Source organism: Silurus meridionalis, chromosome 10 (genome assembly GCF_014805685.1).
Source record: "Silurus meridionalis isolate SWU-2019-XX chromosome 10, ASM1480568v1, whole genome shotgun sequence".
In the NCBI taxonomy this organism is placed as follows: domain Eukaryota; kingdom Metazoa; phylum Chordata; class Actinopteri; order Siluriformes; family Siluridae; genus Silurus; species Silurus meridionalis.
In genome coordinates, this window is record NC_060893.1 from 25,616,149 (window position 1) to 25,637,627 (window position 21,479).

Consider the following 21,479-nt stretch of genomic DNA (forward strand, 5'->3'; position numbering starts at 1 on the left):
TCCGGGCATGACACCTGCCAGGCTCAAACCAACCCGCTCTAAATAGTGCCTGCTCGCTACTGATTGGTGGTCAGGAGTGTCAATCACCACCTGAACCTCATTCATTCTATCACATTAGGAAAGAAAGAATAAAGGGAAATAATTTTAAATCAACTTTGAAATCAAAAAGAAGAGACCACATTAAAACAGATTTATTACTAAATCTTTTAAAGTGTAACTATTATTGAGGTAGAGTTAAACACTTGCTTTATTTATAGGAGAATATACAAACAAGATGTATGTTTGTGTCATGTGAATTGGAACATTCTATTTATTAGTTAATTAATAAAAAGATCTTCCCTTTGGTGTGTGTGTGTACAGACGTGCTGGGGCCGAGCTCCAAGAGTGAATTGTTTTATGGTTTGAGGGTCCCTGTGAATTCAACCACAGAGGCCAGGGGGTTATCTGGCTCTCAGGGTGGTGTGTGTGTGTGTGTGTGTGTGTGTGTGTGTGTGTGTGTGTGTGTGTGTGTGTGTGTAAGGTATAGAGACTGGCATGTGTTATCAGTTGAATGCTGCTTTGAAGCTGGAGGGGCAGGGCTTTGTGTCTTCCGGGGTGGGGGTGTGACACTGTGGAATGCACACCTCCAATAAAAGTGTAAGCCGTGGAGCTCACCTTTTGATTGAGATGTAAATGTCAAAGGTTAAAAGTAATGACTTGGACATGAAATCTAAATGATACCCACCAGACGCTACAAGGACTAAAAAATGTATTTGGAAAGTGACTTTCTATTTGAAACATTTTCATCATCTGCACCATTTTAATATGAACTCATTCACCATTTTCAACATCTATAACACCAATATTAATATTTACTTATTTTATTATTCATCAAACCTTACACAGACCTCTGATTCTTCCTGAATCCACATTTAATTATTTTATTCACATTTACATTATAGAAGCTTTTCGGTGGTGTACAGGTACCACCAGCTTTTTGGTGGTGTACAGTGGGTATGGAGAAGGATGATCCGCTGTGGCGGCCTCTGATTGGAGAAGCTGAAAGAAGAAGACGATAAAGAAGAAGAAGACAGGTCTTTTACCACTCTGCAGCTATGCAGCTCCATATCTGTAATACTTTGTGTGTTCTGACTCCTTTCCACTAGAACCAGCATAAACCTTTACAGCAATTTGTATTACAGGAAATCTGAGCTCAGATCACACAGGCAGATTACAGAATCGAGTTTATTAATTTATGAAAAATATTAATGAGGGTAACCATGGGTGGGCTCTTCTGCACTATACAAAATTATTTTTCCATCCAACCAGCAGGGGGCAGTTCAGCACATTTTAACAATAAATTGAACAATGAATAAAAAAAAAGTTTTCATAGCCCTGATAATACAGCAGGATTATGTCACGTGTTGTGAAAAATTAAATCAAGATAAAAATCAAGGATAGGTTTTTTTCTTCCCTATTGTTTACAGTGCAAGCAAATTAAGTGAATAACAATCAGATCTTTTTAGGGAAAAATACGTTTTGTTTTTACTATGCCACTTACTATTCTGTTGATGTTTATTATTTGCACAAAAACATATTTATTTTTATACCTTTTGGAATTTTATTTCATCAGTCAATAACCCGTTTTGCCACATTTAGATGGATTTTCTTTTTTTTTTTTTTTTTGAAGAAAAGTCCAGATGGGAAAAAAGAGAGATATCACATGTAGATAATCAGTACATATCAGATCTTCCTGCAGTCCCTTAAGTGTAGCTGTTAATTTACCAGATTCAAAACAAACCTCATCCTCACCAAAATTTACAATTATAAAAAATATACTTCTATAACTGTGTGGTCAAAAATAACTACGAAGGGTTTTTATTTTGTTACCCATCATGAAGGGTTATTGAAAAGTACCTAGGTATTAAAAAAATGTTAATAAAGTCCATATTTCTAATACAAATGTATTGAAACAAATTGTACTTGTAAGCAAATCTTTTAATTTCAATGTGGCGTCAAACAGATTCCTCAAAGAATAGAATGTCTTCCGAAGGAACATCTCTATGTTACGTATGTAATCCTAGTTCCCTGATAGAATGACACGCGGCATCAAAACACTTTGTGAATGCCCCCACATTGTCCATGCTCTGAATCACATTTAAAATCCGGCTAATAGGCAAGTCATGAGGTCATCGTCGGGCTACGTCATGTAATTCTTTCTGTGGAAGCCTTTCTGTGGCTACTAGAGCCGACCTATGGCCCGCGCCATACCTTGGCGACCCCGAGGGTTAGGTTGCAGCGCGACATAACTCCTAATCTTCAGCCCCAGAGCCGAATCACTCTTCCATCTCTTATAGCAGGTTAGCCTGGTATGCCTGCAACACACTGATTGTGTGTAGGCAACCCTCGGCCTGACCTGTCGCCGCGTAAGCCCTACCGACTAGATCCGAAGTGGCTTTTGTAGGCAATCCCGGAGCGTTTTGCGATGCATCACCTGGGGAGACATAGCCATTGCTAGTGTCTCTTCAACTCTGGGCATCTTCCCATAGCCGCACTGCGGGGGAAGGTACGGGCCGTATATTGGGTCTCCCAGGACCTAGACACCTCCGTGTCTGGAAAAATATGTATGCAGAGGCTGTGCTGCGGGATGCAGGAAACGCTTATCCAGCTTGCTGGGAACGCGTTGCTTACGCTACTCATCGGGCCAAGCTATCTCTAGCTTAGCGACGGCCCGTGTCACTACCTCCAGGAGCTCCTCAAACAGCACAGGCTGTGAGGAGTCCGTGGGCTTGCTAACATCTGAAAAATTTCCCTCCTCAGAGAAAGAAATCTGGAGCACCCCGTTACACCATCCTACCTTCTGCTAGGTCGGCCTACGAGCCCCGTGACCTTCAGCGCCGCTTCGCCTCGGCGAGAGCAGGACCTGAGTCCTGAGGGAGAGCGCTCACCTCTGAGAGGTCTAACAGTTGATTCTCTCGAAAGAGCCAACTAAGCACGCTCCTAAGCTTAACAAACAACACATCGGCGGTATGTATACCCACAGGAAAAAAATCACATGGAGTGAAACCTGGACTTCTTGGAGGCTATTAATGAGGTCCGCGTAGTGGTGCACCATCCTGCATGGAAATAAAGTTGCCAAGTTCTAAAGCCGTTAAACACTGCCTTTAAAAATTGTCACCCACCGTGTAGTATAACTGTTACTACTAATTGAATTTCAAGGTCTACATAGAGACCTTTCTTAGCAGATGTAAGTGGTTCTAAGTAAAGAGACCTCCATTCAGAAAAAGTAGGCATCAAGATGATCTGGAAAGCAGAAGGGGACATCTTACATTTAAATCCTTTGTCAAACATTTTTTATAAAAAAAAAAATTGTAAGCATTGTTGGTGGATCTGTGTAAAGAAAATAAACTTATAAAATAATAAATCTTCTCAAATCCATATGGACCATCTAAAAAGAACACCAGTGATGTGAGCAGATTATTGAATAAATAAATAAATAAATAAATAAATATACAGGAAAATATACAGGAAGCAAAACCATGTGGCTAAAACCAGCCTGAAACACACAGGGTTTTTTTTTTTTTTTGCAGTGAATTAGCAGCTCTAGTTCTCAGAGTGCTGGAGGTACAGTGATGTGTGGAGAAATGGACAACCTGTTGTCTATCTTTATTCTTCAGATGTTGATTGGTGAGTTTAATAAAATGGTAACAGATCGTAAACTGCAGATGATTGTTATTAACCACTGTAGCTGTGAAAGTGTGAGAATGTTCAGGACTCTAATTGTATTTATGAACTTTAGCTGATTTGGACAGAATCTGATGTATTGTTCTTTTCAAGGTTTCTTCACACCGTGTCTCATTGAAATTGCCTCTACTGATCATGTATCTGTTCATCCTGGAGAGAACATCACCCTGCTCTGTACCATCACTGATTATCCTGAGATATCGTGGTATAAGCTGAGATCTGAGGTGGTGAAGCTGCTAAAATCTGCTGAAAAAGGGAGGGTGAAGAAAAAATATTTGATCAGTTATAATGTAAATAAGAGTCACTATGATGTAACACTAAGCAGTAGTTTAGTCATTTAGTGATTATTGGAGTTCGAGAGACAGATCTGGGGTTTTATTACTGTGGAGGACGAAACGATGCAAAACACATTCAGTTTGGGAAACTCATCAGACTGAACATTCCAGGTCAGTAACTAAACTTTATTTAGTCTGATTATTGCAGTCTGATATAGTTTTATTATAATATAATGTTATATAATTTGAATATGTGTATTTATAATTTGGGGTATTATTTCAAGGATTTTTTTTATTACACAACAATCTAAACTTAAAGTTTTTTGATTAATTTGCTCAAAACTCTTTTTATGTTCAGTTTTTTTGGTTTGGTTTTTTTGGCTTTGGTTTCGAGAAGATATAATTATCTACAGTAATTCGATTAAGGCGAGATCAGATATGAAAATAAAAGTTCAGTGTAGATGATTAAACGGTTTCTGATAGTGACTTCTGTACAGAGTATAAATGACTGTCTGGTCTCTGTGTGTGTTTAACACTAAATTATCATTATAAATGAGCAGAATGTGTTACCATCTATCAGACGATCAACACTTGGATTTTTAGCATCCAGACACACAGCAGTCTGCATCTCCTGCATTCTATGGAATAATTATTACCATAATCTTACCATGTGTGTGTGCCATCTCTGTTTCCCTGATCATCATCTGCTCCTCTCTGCACTGTTCCAGACTACAAGGTGAGAACTTCCACCTTAAAGACCAACATTCACTCTGTCACACACACTTTCCTTTATTTAGGACACTTCCTGTTGTGCGATGCAGCAGCTCTTCTACACTACTGCAGCATGAATGTGTGTCATGAAAACATCAGTTATTGTGAAAAGCTATGGAGTGAAATGTGTGCAGGCTGAAACAATGTGTTTGATATTTTTTATATTTGTTGTTTGTCTGTTCTCTTGTTTTTCGGACATTTGTGTTTCTACCTGCTGCTCAAATCAGAAGGTACTGTATAAGACAGATGAAACGATAAAATGCACTCACAAGTCAATTCTGAGATCAAGTTATTATCAAAGCAGAACACATTATGTCACATTATGAGTTGTTTCTCTCTGCAGGATTTGGACATGCACATGTCTGATTTTACCAGTGTGGCCTACACAGTGTTTCCTGATGGCTTACAACCAAATATTGGCATGACAATTAGCAAAAAAAAAATGGGGTGAGCTACCATAAAGAGCTACATGATGGTCTGGTAATTGACCTACCCTGACCTCTTGCCCATTTACTGTCTATCATTTTGGCTTCTGATTTATATAAATATATAAAAGATTAATCATAGATTTTGTCTTCTACCAAACACAAAAGTGCTGTGTTTTATTACTACTGAATTGCTGTAACATTTATGTTCAGTAGGTGGTATATACGTGTTGGTTTATGGATGTGGTGAGGGAAGACATGCAGGTAGTTGGTTTGAAAGAGGCAGCTGTAGAGGACAGGGTGTATGGAGACAGATGATCTGCTGTGGAGACCCCTAATGGGAGAAGCCGAAAGAAGAAGAAGAAGAAGAAGGTGTATATACATGTTAATGGATGAAAGGTGGTGTCGTAGAAAAAGAATGACTCATTTTGATGTAGACAACTGTTTTGCCTGTTTTTCATTAAATACTTTTTCCACTCGTTTGTTATCTATTTCTTGCCACAATCATTGTCGTGTCAATTATTTCCTGTTTTGCATTTGTGACGTGGTTTTGTGTGTCAGATGCAGTGAAGGGTGCAGTTCTGGACACCTCTCATGTTTGTTTCATCCGACAGTGGTCAAGACCTAGTGTTTTATAGTTTTTGGGTTATCAGGACACCAAACCGAACTTTTGCAATGTTTTCACAAAGACTGTTTTAATTGACGGATGTGTGAATCATGGCATTTTATTGGTGCTCGATTTTAGACTTGGTGCATCAGGAAATAAATGTTTAGTGATTAAAAAAAAAATATTTTTGTGGAGTTTATTATTTTTTAGGTCTGTAAAAATATGTGTTGCATTAAAGGTTTTAATTTAGCTGCTTTTATATTTATTTATTTATATTTGTAATAAAAATGGTCAATTAAATGCACAATAATAAAATGTGCTGGTAAAATTTATTTTCATTAACGCATTCTTAACAACAGACTCGAAAACTCAGTAATTTAACAATATGAAAATTTTTTTTAGGACCAAACTCATTTATAAATGTACACATTTTCCAAGAAAAGCATCCTGATGTTTTTTTTCTTCAAACATTCAACTGAAATACTTTGCAATGCTTCTTGTTTAACTTGCCAAAGATGTTCTTCACTAGTTGGAGATTTCTCCATCGTGATCAAGTTCATTTTAGAGTAGCTTAATAGGATTTAGGTGTGGTGACTGGGTAGGCCATTCCAGCCAACTGTGGCATTGATGAAGTTGGTAGCTGCAGTTCAGACAGAATTGCGTTAACTTTTGGAATGCTAGCCATGATGATTCTTTCATCATTCAACCTACTATTAACCCCCCCCAAAAATTATATTTATATATATATATATATATATATATATATATATATATATATATATATATATATATATATATATTGTATATAATGCTCCACCTCCTGTCTTTTATTCAATGCCACTGTGTCTAAACCATAAAACATCTCAGGTCACCCCACAGCCCTATAAATTTCCCCTTTCACTTTCACAGATACTCTTCTATCACAAATCACTCCTGCTATCACTCTTCTCCACCCACTCCACCCTGCCTGCACTCTTTTCTTCACTTCTCTAACACACTTTCCATTACCTTGCACTGTTGCACCTACACCTTCTCCACGTCCTTTGCCTGCAACCGCAGGGAGGAAGCTGAGACCCTGTCCTGTCTGTACAGGTGGCTGCTCAGGAACCCCGGCATGTAAGAAGCTCTAGAGCGTCACGAAAGCAGGGTACGCACCGGCATGGTCACCGATGTAGCTCTCTCTGCTGCAGCTGCCGTCGCTGCCTCCTATAAGGAGAAATAGAGAGAAACCTTCCATTAGTCAGGAGCCAGCCATTTTCCAACTTGCCATCTTTCGTGGCTCCTTTTATACTCTTCACTCGACTCCAGGAGGGTGAAGATTTTCCGCTCTCCACATTTGGCTTCAGCCGTGCTTCGTTGGGACGATCCGCCCTCCTGCCATGTGCCCCGCAGCTCTACAAAATACGGGTGCTGAAGTGGCATTGTCCATTTAGCACCCATCTGGCAGTTTTGTTTGGAGTGCTTGCCTGTTGCTACGTGCAGGAAGTGAGGCATATATATGTATATATATATATATATATATATATATATATATATATATATATCAGTGGTCCCCCGGTTATCGAACAGCTCGGCTATCGAACATTTCGGTTAGCGTACGGTTTTCCGAACAAAATTTTGGTCCGGTGAACGAACAAAGTTCCAGTTATCGAACGCCGCCCACGCTGCCCAACCCAGTGCGAGGGGAAGAAACTGCTTCCGCTTCAAACATCGCTGAGTAAGCATCTATCACAACTTCTGTTTGTGAACAATATTAGTGATATTTAGCGGTAAGAACAGTAATCATTTTGTTTCTTACTGTTGTAAAGTTGTTAATTTATACTTTTATCGAGCCAACACAAAATACCCGCAGAGATCAGGATAATCCGGCAAAAAGCAGTCCATAAACAATATCTACGATGCTTTACGGAGGAAGCCCGATTGCGATAAGCTCAATGTGGGCGGGGCACATTTGAGGGAAGGAACAGGGCATTCCCTGAAGCACCATGACAGCCACCGTAGGGGGCGTGGCAGGGGGATTCCTGACTATTAATACGGCTAAAAACAGGAAAATCTAAATCTATATCTAAATGGTTAATTATTGGGAATTGGTGGAATTCGGGAACCGATTAATTGGTTTTCCATTATTTCTTATGGGATAATTAGGTCCGGTTTTCGAACATATCGGATTTCGAACGGTTTTAAGGGACGAATTAAGTTTGATAACTGGGGGACCACTGTATATATATATATATATATATATATATATATATATATATATATATATATATATATATACAAATTCAATTCAATTCAATTCATTATTATATAGCGCTTTTAACAATGAACTCAAAGGCGACTGTGGCAAGTAAAAACTCCCCGAGATGGAATAAGGAAGAAACCTTGAGAGGAACCAGCCTCGAGGGAACCCATCCGAGTTGCACCGAATGTCCATTTATAGCAGATAAACGATGTTGCGGGGTACAGTGATGATGTAAAAGTAGTCCTGAGTCAATATTAACTACAGTCCAATCCATCCTCAAAGCTTCCGTTCTTACTTCCGAATTTCATGGAACCACCCAAGGCGTTGATGAGAAACCAAACCAAGCTGCACAGAGTGGCCTCCAAACAAAGAGAACACTATCCAGAGGCAGACCTGGAAGAAGTGGACGGAGGGGAGAGAGGCAGGAACAGTGGTCACTGAAACCTCAGGAGCATGTTTAACTCGACGAGAGAGAGAGAGAGAGAGAGAGAGAGAGAGAGAGAGAGAGAGAGAGGGGCTTTATAAGAGAAAGATCTGCCCCCTCTATAGTCTTCATTACTTGAGGTACCAAGAAATAGCCTGCACCTTTTGATCTAAGTAGGCGTGGAGGATCATACTGGTACGGAAGTTCACTCAGATACTGCGGTGCGAGACCGTTAAGTGCTTTATACGTCAGAAGTAATATTTTATAATCAATGCGAGATTTGATTGGGAGCAGTGTAGACTGATTAAAACAGGGGTGATGTGGTCGTATTTCCTAGATCTAGTGAGTACTCTTGCTGCTGCATTCTGGACTAACTGAAGCTTATTCATGCACTTACTCGCACACCCAGACAGTAAAGCGTTACAGTAGTCTAATCTAGAAGTAACAAAAGCATGAACTAGTTTTTCTGCATCCTGTAACGACATCATATTTCTAATTTTAGCAATATTTCTAAGGTAAAAGAAGGATAACCTGGTAATATTATTCACGTGAGCCTCAAAGGAAAGATTAGGGTCAATAATAACATCAAGGTCTTGATGACTGCTATACACACTGAAACCGAAACACCATCCAGAGATGCTACGTTATCGGAAAGGTCCTAGTAAAAGTACTTCCGTCTTATCGGAGTTGAGCAGAGGAAAGTTATCAAGCATCCAAAGTCTAATGTCCTTTATACATGCCTCAACATTTTTGAGATGATCTCTCATCTGGCTTTGCTGAAATATACAATATATTGTAAAATAAGTTGGATTTATATTAATCGACTGGATTTCCTGCCTGTTTTTTTTTACTTTATTATTAAAAAAGTTAATGAAATCATTACTACCTATTGATGGTGTGCATGTGAGTGCAGTGCTTTTATTCCATGTTAATTTTGCTACCATGCTGAATAATAATCTAGGATTATGCTTGTAAATGTCTATGAGGGTGGAGAAATATGCTAAACTAGCAGCACTAAGAGATTTTCTATAATTTTGGAGGCTCTCCTTCCATGCTATTTGAAATACTGTTAATTTTGTTTGACGCCATATACGTTCTAATTTCCAAGTGGTCTGTTTTAGGGTGCACGTATGATCATTATACCCCTGTGCTAATTTTTTCTCCCTGATCAATTTGGACTTAAGGGGCGCTCCATCATCTAGAGTATGACGTAACATTGATTCTGGGTATTCAGTGGCCCAGTCAAGCGCCGCGGGGTCAGATGGAGATCTATTTAATATCATAATTTCTGGAAGATTATTGACAAAACGCGCTGCTGTAGCTGCCATGAATGTACACTTAACACGGTAACGTGGTGAGGTAGTAATGCAATGACTAAGGCAGATTTCAAAAGAGATGAGATAATGATCTAAAATAACTTCAAACTATCGAATTATGACAATTTTTTTATTTTTAATCCAAATGTTAATAACAAATCAAGAGTGTGTCCACCACTATGAGTGGGTCCTCTAGCATTCTGATTGATTCCAACTGAATCTAGTATAGACACAACTGCTGCCCCTGGTCGGTAATAATTTTGTTTATAGTAAGCACTTTTGATGTGAGAGATCTAATATTCAACAATCCAATCTTTAGATCAGAGGTGCTGTCTGTGCATTCAGTCCTATTTAATTTAATGTTAATCAGTTTATTTAAACAGACTGTTTGGGAATTCCTACATTTTGGTTTCGCTTGGGGTACAGACACAGTCTTAATTTGGTGGATCCTGAATAACGACTCTGTGCAGCTAGCATGCGGTCTTAGCCTGTCTGTCTGCTCCCTGGCCTTGGCTCTGGACAGTCACTTGTTAATTAGTGCTGTTCTGAGACTATGACCTATACTACAAGAAATGAGAGCAGCACCTTCCAGAGTGGAATGGATACTGTCCCACCCTAACAGGCCAGCCTTGCCCTCAAAATTGCTCCAATTATTTATGAAGCACAAATTGTTTATGGAGCACCACTCGGACATTCAGCAGTTCAGCGACCATAACATGCTGTAGGCTACATTGGCATGTCGCATTGGGATGGGGCCAGAGCATGTTACTGCATCGGACATTGCCTTCACTAATTTACACACCTCTATTATATTACTCTTAGTAACCTTAGACTGTTGAAAGTGTATATCATTAGCTCCTCTGTGAAAAACTATCTTAGAGAACCTGTGCTTTCCTTAAAACCTAAGCTGACCTGCTATGTCCGGCTACCTGGCTCCAGGTATACACAAGACCTGTGCTGCTGGTGCCCCTAAAGGTCTAGCTAATTTTACGTGCCTCAGAATAGAGTCTCCTATAACCAGAGCTCTTACAGGTTTCTCAGTGGGTGCTTCACTCAGGAGAGCAAACCTGTTGGACATGTGAAGTGGAGAGGAATGGTGCTCACGTGGGCGAGCCTTAGCATTAGCTTTGGCTTTGCGAGTATGCCGCCGAGCCGTCACCCATTTCTCTATTGACTCTGGATGCGCTCATCTAATGCTAAGATCTTCTCCGTCAAAGCTTACACTTCTCACATAAGATTATCGCTAACAACGGAGAAAGTCTGACTAAACATGTCGCACATGCTCCTGCTGCACCACCTTCTTGAATTTGCTCTGCTCTGACCCCCATTCTCAAACCAGCATGGTCAGTCAGCCATGTCTCCATTAAACAGAGGAGATTTAAGTCCAGAATGTCCCTCTGGAACTTAACCCTGGCCCTGAAATTTTTTACTTATTCTCCAAAAACTGGAGTTTGGCTAGCAGGATGCTTGGAAAGCATGGTGTGCACATGCCTTCAGCCTGTTCCTGACCCAAGCTCATTTCCCTCTGGGCCACCAATACAGGTCACATCCATTGCCCATTTTCAAGACTGCACTCAGCCAGAATAGTTTTTTTCTTTTGAGCAACAATTGGTAAGTATATTACACACCAACACACACACACATATATATATATATATATATATATATATATATATATATATATATATATATATATATATATATATATATATATATATTTTTTTTTTTTTTTTTTTTTTTCTTTAACCAGATGAAAATAAGGGGACCAAGACCGGTCGCGAGTTCCGAATTTTCGCAACCTTTTGATACGCCCCTTCCAACCCAGTAAAAACCCAAAGAACACTATACGAAATCGATTTAAATGAGTAAATAACACTATTTCACTCCATAACACTTATTTATTAGACAATTTTAATGAGATAAACCTTGATTAGAAATGTTAAAACTAGCGTTTTGAGCAGCTCGCAGTTGCTCACGAACCGATCTGAATGAGAGTCGCCGGTCGGAATGAAAGTCGCGAGCATGCGAGGTCGCGAGCGCTGAGGCCGCGAGCTCCGAGGTTCCACTATATATATATATATATGCCATGACACTCCAGTGCACAAACCAAGCCTGTATGCTGTCAGATATGTAAAACGAGGAAGAGAAAGCATAATGGTGTGGATCTCTTTTGCTGGAACCAGATTCAGGGACTTGCATAAGGTAAGTGGCATCCAGAATCAAACTACTACCACAGCATTTAGCAGCTCTATGCAATACCTTCTGGCAAATGCCTAGTTGGTCAGGGTTCATCCTACAGCAATATAATGTGAAGAGTTACTGAACTGTTGCCAATGGACCTAATTAATTCCTCCTTCCTTTTGAGTAACTCTTACTTTTCCAACCTTTTGTTGCCCTGTCCCATGCTGCAGCCATCAAGTTCAAAATGCTAAAATTTTTCTCTTAATGTGTTACATTTTATCTGTTTCATCATTTGTTTACTATGTTTCATTGTATATAATATAATATGGGTTTGTGAGTTTTTAATCATTGCATTCTGTTTTTATTTGCAGAGCCAGTTGCTCAAAGGCTAAACCTTGAACTTCTGCAGGTTTTTGAGGTTGATAACATTCCGGTCTCTTGTCAACTCTTGTCTCTCACTGGTAAGAGATCTGCATTCTAACCCTGCAATGTTTGTTGTTCAGAGAACTTCGTCCAGTAGAATGCTGGTGTGGTAGTGGGAACATGTTTGGGCGAAGCAATTGAAATGATGGCCAGGTTTCGCGTATTAAATTAGTGGGTCTATAAAAGGAGCAGTCGGTGTCTGGTGGGAGTGCGTTTTCCTGAACACTGGAACACCAGGGATGTCTTCTTGCTGGGCTGACTTTTTGGTTGCTTCGCTGCCTGGCTGTCTTGTGGTCTGCGGGTTGCTAAAGCACGGATGGAGTGACATATTGCATCTATGTGCCGAGCGTGGACATTGTCCTGGCCATACTGCGCTATAGCTAACGGCTTACTGGATTAGCCAAGGAGCTAAATGCTATGGCATTTGCGGACTGTGTGCTTTATTTATATATGTATATGTGTTAGTGTGCTGTTTCAGTGCTCCACACTGTCTATCTATCTATCTATCTATCTATCTATCTATCTATCTATCTATCTATCTATCTATCTATCTATCTATCTATCTATCTATCTATCTATCTATCTATCTATCTATCTATCTGAGGAGTCTGAAGACCTGGATGCTACCCAACAGCTAGCAGAATGCTAAGGGGTCATGTGCTTATTTTATGAAGTGTATTGAATGGAATTGACAGGTTCCCTGGTGGTCTAGTGGTTAGGATGCAGCGCTCTCACCGCTGCGGCCCGGGTTCGATCCCCTGTCAGGGAACCAACCCCAGCCATTAGGGTTGCACAAGCCTTAGTGCCGGTCCCAAGCCCGGATAAATGAGGAGGGTTGCATTAGGAAGGGCATCCAGCGTAAAAAACATGTGCCAAATCAAACATGCGGATGGTCCGCTGTGGCGACCCCTAACGGGAGAAGCCGAAAGAAAGTTTTTATTGAATGGAATTGACTGTTTTTATTATTTCTGTTGTATTCTTTTGCATTTTGTCGGTTATTGTCATTTTGTGACTGTGTTTAGTGAGTGTGTTGAATTGAACGTACTGTGGTTTGCTTCTTCTCCAGGTGTCTGGGAGACCAGTTCTAGTGTGAGGGCCAAGTTCCTATCTGCTTGGTGGTGGTTTCCTTCGGTGTGCAGTAGTCGACAGGTGGGATTGTGGTGTCGTATGAGTGCACGTGTGTTTGATGTGGCTAGGAGATCATTAGAGTAAGGTCCCCAGCCATGGAGTCCAAGCATTCTTGTGTGGTATATGATGTATGGTTTGATGTAATTTTAAGAGTTCTTAATAAACTGTGTGTATTATACCTCTGTCTCATGTCCTGACTCAGCTGTAGATGAACCTGGGTGCCTTGTGCATGTCTTTATAAAGGGTTCACCCCGGTAACTGAGCCCCTGGGGTGGTGTAGTCAGATTCTACTAGTGACGTTCTTAAATCTAGTTCATATATTTTATTGTTCTATATTATTATATATTTATATTCTATGTCCTACATTTCTCGATTTTCAGGAACAAATTGGATGCGTCGGTGCCACACTGGTTATGGAGGTTGATTAGTAAAGTGGTTTAGTCTGACTGGAGCTCCACTGCAATGTGTGTAAACCATGGGTCAGCACTGAGGAGATCAGTGTTTGCAGTGTGCAATTGAAGTCACAGAAAATTCATTATTAATGATGCAACATGGAAATTCAGGACAAAAGAAACTGGGCCAGCACTTGCAGAATGACATCCATACTTATCACCAACTTAGCCAATTTCAGTGTATATATACATTTTACTCTTTCAAATTTCATTAGAAATGGATATTAATATGATAAGCATTGATGTACTTTAGAGTGGAAAGTTTAGCAGTACACAACAGATCAAGTCAAACTTGATTTTTTTTATGCAGACGCTGTGCTTTTGGTTTATTGAGAAATGACAGTTTTCAGCCACAACCTGTGCAGTTTCGTTCTTTTCCTGTTTTGCATTCACAACATACTGTGGTTTTAATTTACAGGGGTGGTGAAACACAGAGAGTGTGTAGTGCTGGATGCCTCTTCCTGCTTATGCTTAACCTCAGCACCATCTAAAAAAGGGATGAGAGGTCAAAAACTGCTAAAAAAAAAGCTAGAATAGACATTAAAAAAGATTGACTGATGGCTTATATTAATAATTATTATTACTTTTCCTTTGCCTCTGTGAAGACAATATGTGTGAATTTCCCTGTTTCTAAGTCTTGCAAATTGTCAGTCCAATGATTTTATAATGTAACCCTTTTAATGGTATTGCTACACCCCTGCCAACCAACCCAATAAATAACCAACCAATTAACATTTTGTTCATTTTGAAATATATACATGGCAGTAATAAAAAGCTCTTTAGCTTTGGAGGTATGAATCTTGGACACTGCAAAACCCCAGAGATGTATCTTTTTGCAACAGAGCTTTTATTTAATATGGGCTATTTCCTGTGAATAGTTTCTGGTTATTTACACCACAAGGCATGTAGGTGTGTAGTGTGTTGGTGCTGTTTTCATGTGTATGCTTAAAAAATACATTATGTGGTTAAATGCATTAGATACATTTTCCATTACTCAGCATCTTCCCTGTTAGACCACTAACCACAGCTCTGCTACTCAGTTTGTTGCAGGGCCTGTGAAAAGGATGGAGTGGAAAAAAGCTGCCCGTGGTTCTTTAAACCACAACAGCATTGTGTCTGAATACAAGTGCAGCTTAGACCCAGCAGCAAGAGAAGACCATATCTAAAAATAGAATTATAAATAAACAAGTTATTCAGTATAAGTCAATATTATATGTGTAGTACGTTTAGGGATGCGTATAACAAAATGCACTATATGACATCCCATCTCAGACCCTCCCTTCCTTTTCACTAAATATTGGTGCATGGCTATTGGACTTTATGATCCTTTTTTTTTTTTTTTTTTTTTTTTTTTACAAACTAAATGGTTTAGGAGGTTTGGGGTTCAGTCATTGTTTCAGTTCATCACAAATGTGTCTTAAAAGTGGGTTGGTTTGTTGTGTAGTGAGTGAATGTGTTTTCCTGTCAAAGAAATCCAAGCAGAATGTTGTTTTTGGAAGCTAAGAGCTAAATCTTCAATCAACTCTTAATCCTTTTTTTGCCTAATGAATGTTAGCTGGTTAAAGAATGATAGTATGTGGCTGGTGTTTTGTACATGAAAACCTTGAACACTGCAATCCAAACCACATTCAGATCTTACATAAACATCAATGATTAGTGTTTTTTCTGCCCGATGTGAGTGTGTATGTCCGAGGTAGTGTATTGAATATATATATATATATATATATATATATATATATATATATATATATATATATATACACAGTGAGGAAAATAAGTATTTGAACACCCTGCTATTTTGCAAGTTCTCCCACTTAGAAATTATGGAGGGGTCTGAAATTATCATCGTAGGTGCATGTCCACTGTGAGAAAAAAAAAAAAAATCCAGAAATCACAATGTATGATTTTTAAACTATTTATTTGTATGTTACAGCTGCAAATAAGTATTTGAACACCTGTCTATCAGCTAGAATTCTGACCCTCAAAGACCTGTTAGTCTGCCTTTAAAATGTCCACCTCCACTACATTTATTATCCTAAATTAGATGCCCCTGTTTGAGGTCGTTAGCTGCATAAAGACACCTGTCCACCCCGTACAATCAGTAAGAATCCAACTACTAACATGGCCAAGACCAAAGAGCTGTCCAAAGACACTAGAGACAAAATTGTACACCTCCACAAGGCTGGAAAGGGCTACGGGGAAATTGCCAAGCAGCTTGGTGAAAAAAGGTCCACTGTTGGAGCAATCATTAGAAAATGGAAGAAGCTAAACATCACTGTCAATCTCCCTCGGACTGGGGCTCCATGCAAGATCTCACCTCGTGGGGTCTCAATGATCCTAAGGAAGGTGAGAAATCAGCCCAGAACTACATGGGAGGAGCTGGTCAATGACCTGAAAAGAGTTGGGACCACCGTTTCCAAGGTTACTGTTGGTAATACACTTAGACGTCATGGTTTGAAATCATGCATGGCACAGAGAGTTCCCCTGCTTAAACCAACACATGTCCAGGCACGTCTTAAGTTTTCCAATGACCATTTGGATGATCCAGAGGAGTCATGGGAGAAAGTCATGTGGTCAGATGAGACCAAAATAGAACTTTTGGGTCATAATTCCACTAAACGTGTTTGGAGGAAGAAGAATGATGAGTACCATCCCAAGAACACCATCCCTACTGTGAAGCATGGGGGTGGTAGCATCATGCTTTGGGGGTGTTTTTCTGCACATGGGACAGGGCGACTGCACTGTATTAAGGAGAGCATGACCGGGGCCATGTATTGCGAGATTTTGGGGAACAACCTCCTTCCCTCAGTTAGAGCATTGAAGATGGGTCGAGGCTGGGTCTTCCAACATGACAATGACCCAAAGCACACAGCCAGGATAACCAAGGAGTGGCTCTGTAAGAAGCATATCAAGGTTCTGGTGTGGCCTAGCCAGTCTCCAGACCTAAACCCAATAGAGAATCATAGGAGGGAGCTCAAACTCCGTGTTTCTCAGCGACAGGCCAGAAACCTGACTGATCTAGAGAAGATCTGTGTGGAGGAGTGGGCCAAAATCCCTCCTGCAGTGTGTGCAAACCTGGTGAAAAACTACAGGAAACGTTTGACCTCTGTAATTGCAAACAAAGGCTCCTGTACCAAATATTAACATTGACTTTCTCAGGTGTTCAAATACTTATTTGCAGCTGTATCATACAAATAAATAGTAAAAAAATTATACATTGTGATTTTTATTAATATACATAACCGTCAAGTGTTCAAGTTGTACATTGACATGACTGTTCATTTGTGTAAAATGTTTTATAGGTTTGTAATGGGAAAATCGTTACCCCTTTTTTCAAAATAAACTTGCTTCTCATGGAACAGCTTATTCCACCTCATCTTTTAACCTTAAAATCTTTCTTTTGCTGAATGATCTAAAATGATTTAAAATCATTTTAATTACTTATCAAAATACCCAAAAAAAAAAAAAAATGATTCTTGTGACATTTAACATCATTTATTTACTTCAAATTAGTTAAATGTTCGTTTTCCAGTATTCGCTGGTCCACACTGAAACAACACATTCTGATACTGTGCATGCAAAACAACATATATGAGTTTAAACTGCATTATTTCTGAATATATTTAAAATATCTCTGTTTTCTCAGCACACATTACAACAGCTTTTTCAAGCTTTTTTGTATCCCTCTGAGGCAAGAGTTTTTGGAAAGTTTAGCTTTTGCCGGACAAAAAAACATTTTTGCAAAACAAAACCTAGAGAAATATATACATTTTAAAATCTATTAGCATTCATGTGGTCACTTCCACAGGGTGTACACAAATGAAACAGATAAAGAGGAGAGTCTCCCATTTCACACCTAGTCAGTGTCTCCGAGGCTGTGAGGCGACTGCTGCGTACAACACACTGTCCGATTCTGTTCCTGTGCTTTTCTTAGCTGCTGCTCTGGACCTTCTTCCATGTTGAATGCTGGCATAATGCATACTTTCGTCCTGGTGATAGAGAGAGAGAGAGAGAGAGAGAGAGAGAGAGAGAGAGAGAGAGAGAGAGAGAGGAGCTTCATAACACCATTAAACATAAACTTTATTAACTGTGCCATTAAATTAATTATTTACAGTGTTGATCTCTACGGGATTATAACATAATTCTGTAAATAATTTATATATATCAACAAATGAAATCAATGTAATAAACCTGCATAGTTCCGAATCAGAATTGACATAACAGGTTTCATGTTGCTATATCACAAGTTTTTTTAACTTGATTAAAGTTTTTTTCCTTGATTAAAAATTACCTTTATATTTAATTTAATTACTTCATTAAAAGTTACAAATGTTCATATTGAGAAATCCAGACTGAGTAAAATGCATTAAAACTCTCTTCATCTGGTAAGCAGGTGCATTTTCATTTGTACAATCGCAAAGGTTGTATTGAGATTTAAAGCTAATGTTTAACTTTCATCGTTTCTCAAAACAACGCACCAAAACTGCGTGCATACGCAAGTTATTTCCATGACAAGATATTTCCATGAGTTTTTGTTGACTTTAAATCTAAGGACAATATACTTATAAAAATGTTTAAAGGATAGAATAGAATAGAATATATATCTAGTACCTTGTCCTTAGCATTTGTGGTTTTGCTGAAACAGCTGCATGATGCTGATTTTCCTGAAAGGGAAATAAAACCTTGTAAATTATAGTAAATATTAAATTTAAACACAGATTTAAGCATAATAACAGGTCAAACTTTTGAAATTCCAATTTCGATGTTAACTTTGCTATAGTCAGTAGCAGCGTCACAGGTAATTCTGAATTAAAGGAAGGTGTTGAGTCACTGCATAACAGGTATTTTGTCACTGTAATGTTCACATTATTTTGTTTTAAATAAGACTCAAGCGTTTAAGGTTAAATCAGCAGATCATTTTTAGATTGTTAAACTCTAAATCATCATGTATTAATATAAATAGTTATTTTAGGCTAATTTCTAAATGATGCCCAATTAGATATAAAACAAAAGTTCACCTTTAAGCCTGTAGCAGAACACACACAGGCAGATGAAGTTCATTAAGAGAGAGGCTACACACACACTCGCTGTAATCCTGAGCTCTACTCCTGCCCCTGAAGGCTCACACGAGTTAAGAGTCGAATGAGTCTCTTGATCATCTGAAATACATAAATACAGAGTAACAAATACATCACTATAATGCAGTGAATTCCCTGTTCCCCACAATTCAAAATAAACTGGAACCTCTGAATAGGCTGGTCCTGGCATTAAGGTCAAAGCAGAATATCATATAAAAAAATCCTTTATTTTTATCAACCACCCTGGAATGTTTCCTGGCATTTCAAACTTTATTTTGTTCAAATTTTGTATACTGAACTTCATGAAATTTTATGTTACCTTTAATCATGTCCCTTATTAATGAGGGTGTACATGTAAACTCCCTTTGTTTGGAATGTAAAATAAATAGCAACATGGATAATCTGGTCTGTTAAGATATATATATATATATATATATATATATATATATATATATATATATATATATATATATATATATATATATATATATATATATATTCATATATAAAAGAAATAAGCATTTTGAAATGTTTCAAAAGTCTTAAGGAAGGACACTATGTCATTGTCTAAGAGTTGGATTAAAAAAAAACTTTCCAGGTAAGTTCCAGAGTCTCTGATATTTTTGGACAATTCAGAAAAAGTTTTTTTAATTCAGTGAATGTTACTATATATATATATATATATATATATATATATATATATATATATATATATATATATATGTCATATATGCACATTCTTCGCATATATCATTCTGAGCCAAAATTATGTATTAACTAGTTTTTCTTTACTTTTTGCTAAAAATGCAACTGTACTAGTTGCATTTTTGTGCACTGTGAGGTGTTGAAACTTGAAAATCTAAGGAAATTGATCAGTTGATAGACTTTGATTTCATATAATAATAAAGTCCACAATAACAAGTGATCAGATAAGTGGAAAATGAGCCTTATAAACACTCACATTTACAACCTTCCCAGAGTTGCCAGATTTTTCAACACAGTTAAAGTGCTTTTCTTTTTTTTCTTCTTTATTATTATTTTTATTATTATTATTTTTATTATTATTATTATTATTATTATTATTATTATTATTATTATTATTATTATATAATAGGACAGTAAGACAGTATTAAAAATCAGACTGAATGAAGTTTAGTTACTGACCTGTAATGTTGAAGTTCAGTCTGATGGGTTTCCCAAACTGAATGTGTTTATCATCATTTCGTCCTCCACAGTAATAAAACCCCAGATCCGTCTCTCGAACTCCAATAATCACTAAACTGACTGAACTGTTGCTTTCTGTTACATCATAGTGACTCTTATTTACATTATAACTGAGCAAATATTTTTTCTTCACCCTCCCTTGTTCAGCAGATATCAGCAGCTTCACCTCGTCAGATCTCAGTTGATACCACGATATCTCAGGATAATCAGTGATGTTACAGAGCAGGGTGATGTTCTCTCCAGGATGGACAGATGCATGATCAGTGAAAGTAACCTGAAGGTGACTGAGCCAAAATAAACCTAAAAGAACACATTAAGGTTCATCATCATTGTCCAAACCTAATAATCATTTACATTTCTCATCTAATTCAGTTCAGTGTTAACTTTCACTTAACAAACGGTCAAATACATTTCTGCCAAAACAGACATATGCCTGCATAATATCAGGTATTCTCCTCAGGATTAATAACCATCAAGAAGTCTCAAATACCACTCAATCTCACCTTTCTGTACAAAATAGCAGTTCTTTATAGATCACACCTACTGTATCTGGTATATACGTTATATGAGAACTCACCAAACAGTAGCTGTAGTGTGAACAGACTACATTTGGCCATGTCTCCCTGGTGGTCTAGAAACAAGTTAAGTCAAAAATGTCTGTTTTATTTTCCCACCGTGTGTTAAGTTCCTGTTAGCTACTTTAGCCACAAGCCCCCTACATCCTGTTTTTCTCGAAGTGTCCAATAAGCTGCTGACGTCAGAAGTCCATAATTCTCAGAAAGCACACAGTATGTGTGGAACAGCCTGCATTTATTCTATACTTATTCAGTCCAATACACAAATTGACACAATTCGCTAACACCCACATTCTCCAACCACTCAAAACTGTTATATACCTGTCACTAGTGGTCAACATTAATTGAATTTTTACTGCGCGATGCTAATATTGAGAAAGCAATCTGGATGATTGGCAGATATGACATATGCAATTACAGTAAAAAACATGGAGAAAAATAGTGAAACTAAATAAATATTTATTGTGCGTATGATTTATAATATTAGTTCTTTAAAAATATTTACTAGTTGACATTTAAAAAAAAAAAAAAGTTATACATGTTAATCAAAGCATCAGCATTTTCAGCAACATGACACACCAGGATACATCAGGACCTCCACCCTGCTTGACAAATCAAGTGAAGTCAAGAGGCTT

At 38.2% G+C, this 21,479-nt stretch overlaps 1 protein-coding gene across 2 annotated transcripts; it reads right to left on the minus strand.

Annotated features, from left to right (window-relative positions):
- Positions 1 to 6,795: 6,795 nt before the first annotated feature.
- Positions 6,796 to 20,974, minus strand: LOC124392623. Of its 2 annotated transcripts, XM_046859770.1 has the most exons (6): positions 20,847 to 20,974; positions 20,210 to 20,569; positions 18,986 to 19,126; positions 18,579 to 18,631; positions 17,824 to 17,956; positions 6,796 to 7,007 (listed from the first exon to the last, which is right to left on the minus strand). In XM_046859770.1, the coding sequence occupies exons 1-5, from the start codon at positions 20,884 to 20,886 to the stop codon at positions 17,828 to 17,830; spliced, it is 723 nt and encodes a 240-aa protein (XP_046715726.1). In that variant the 5' UTR covers positions 20,887 to 20,974; the 3' UTR covers positions 6,796 to 7,007; positions 17,824 to 17,827. The 2 variants fall into 2 exon arrangements, with proteins under 2 accessions (XP_046715726.1, XP_046715725.1); XM_046859769.1 differs by lacking the exon at positions 6,796 to 7,007 and having other exon boundaries at positions 17,440 to 17,956.
- Between the last annotated feature and the right edge of the window lie 505 nt (positions 20,975 to 21,479).

Coding starts and splice junctions, on each gene's coding strand:
- LOC124392623 (XM_046859770.1), bottom strand. CDS start 20,886: ATGGCCAAATGTAGTCTGTTCACACTACAGCTACTGTTTG. Junction 19,127..20,209: donor ACTGAACTTCAACATTACAG/GTCAGTAACTAA, acceptor TATGTATTTCAG/ATGATCAAGAGACTCATTCG. Junction 17,957..18,578: donor CCACAAATGCTAAGGACAAG/GTACTAGATATA, acceptor CTCTATCACCAG/GACGAAAGTATGCATTATGC.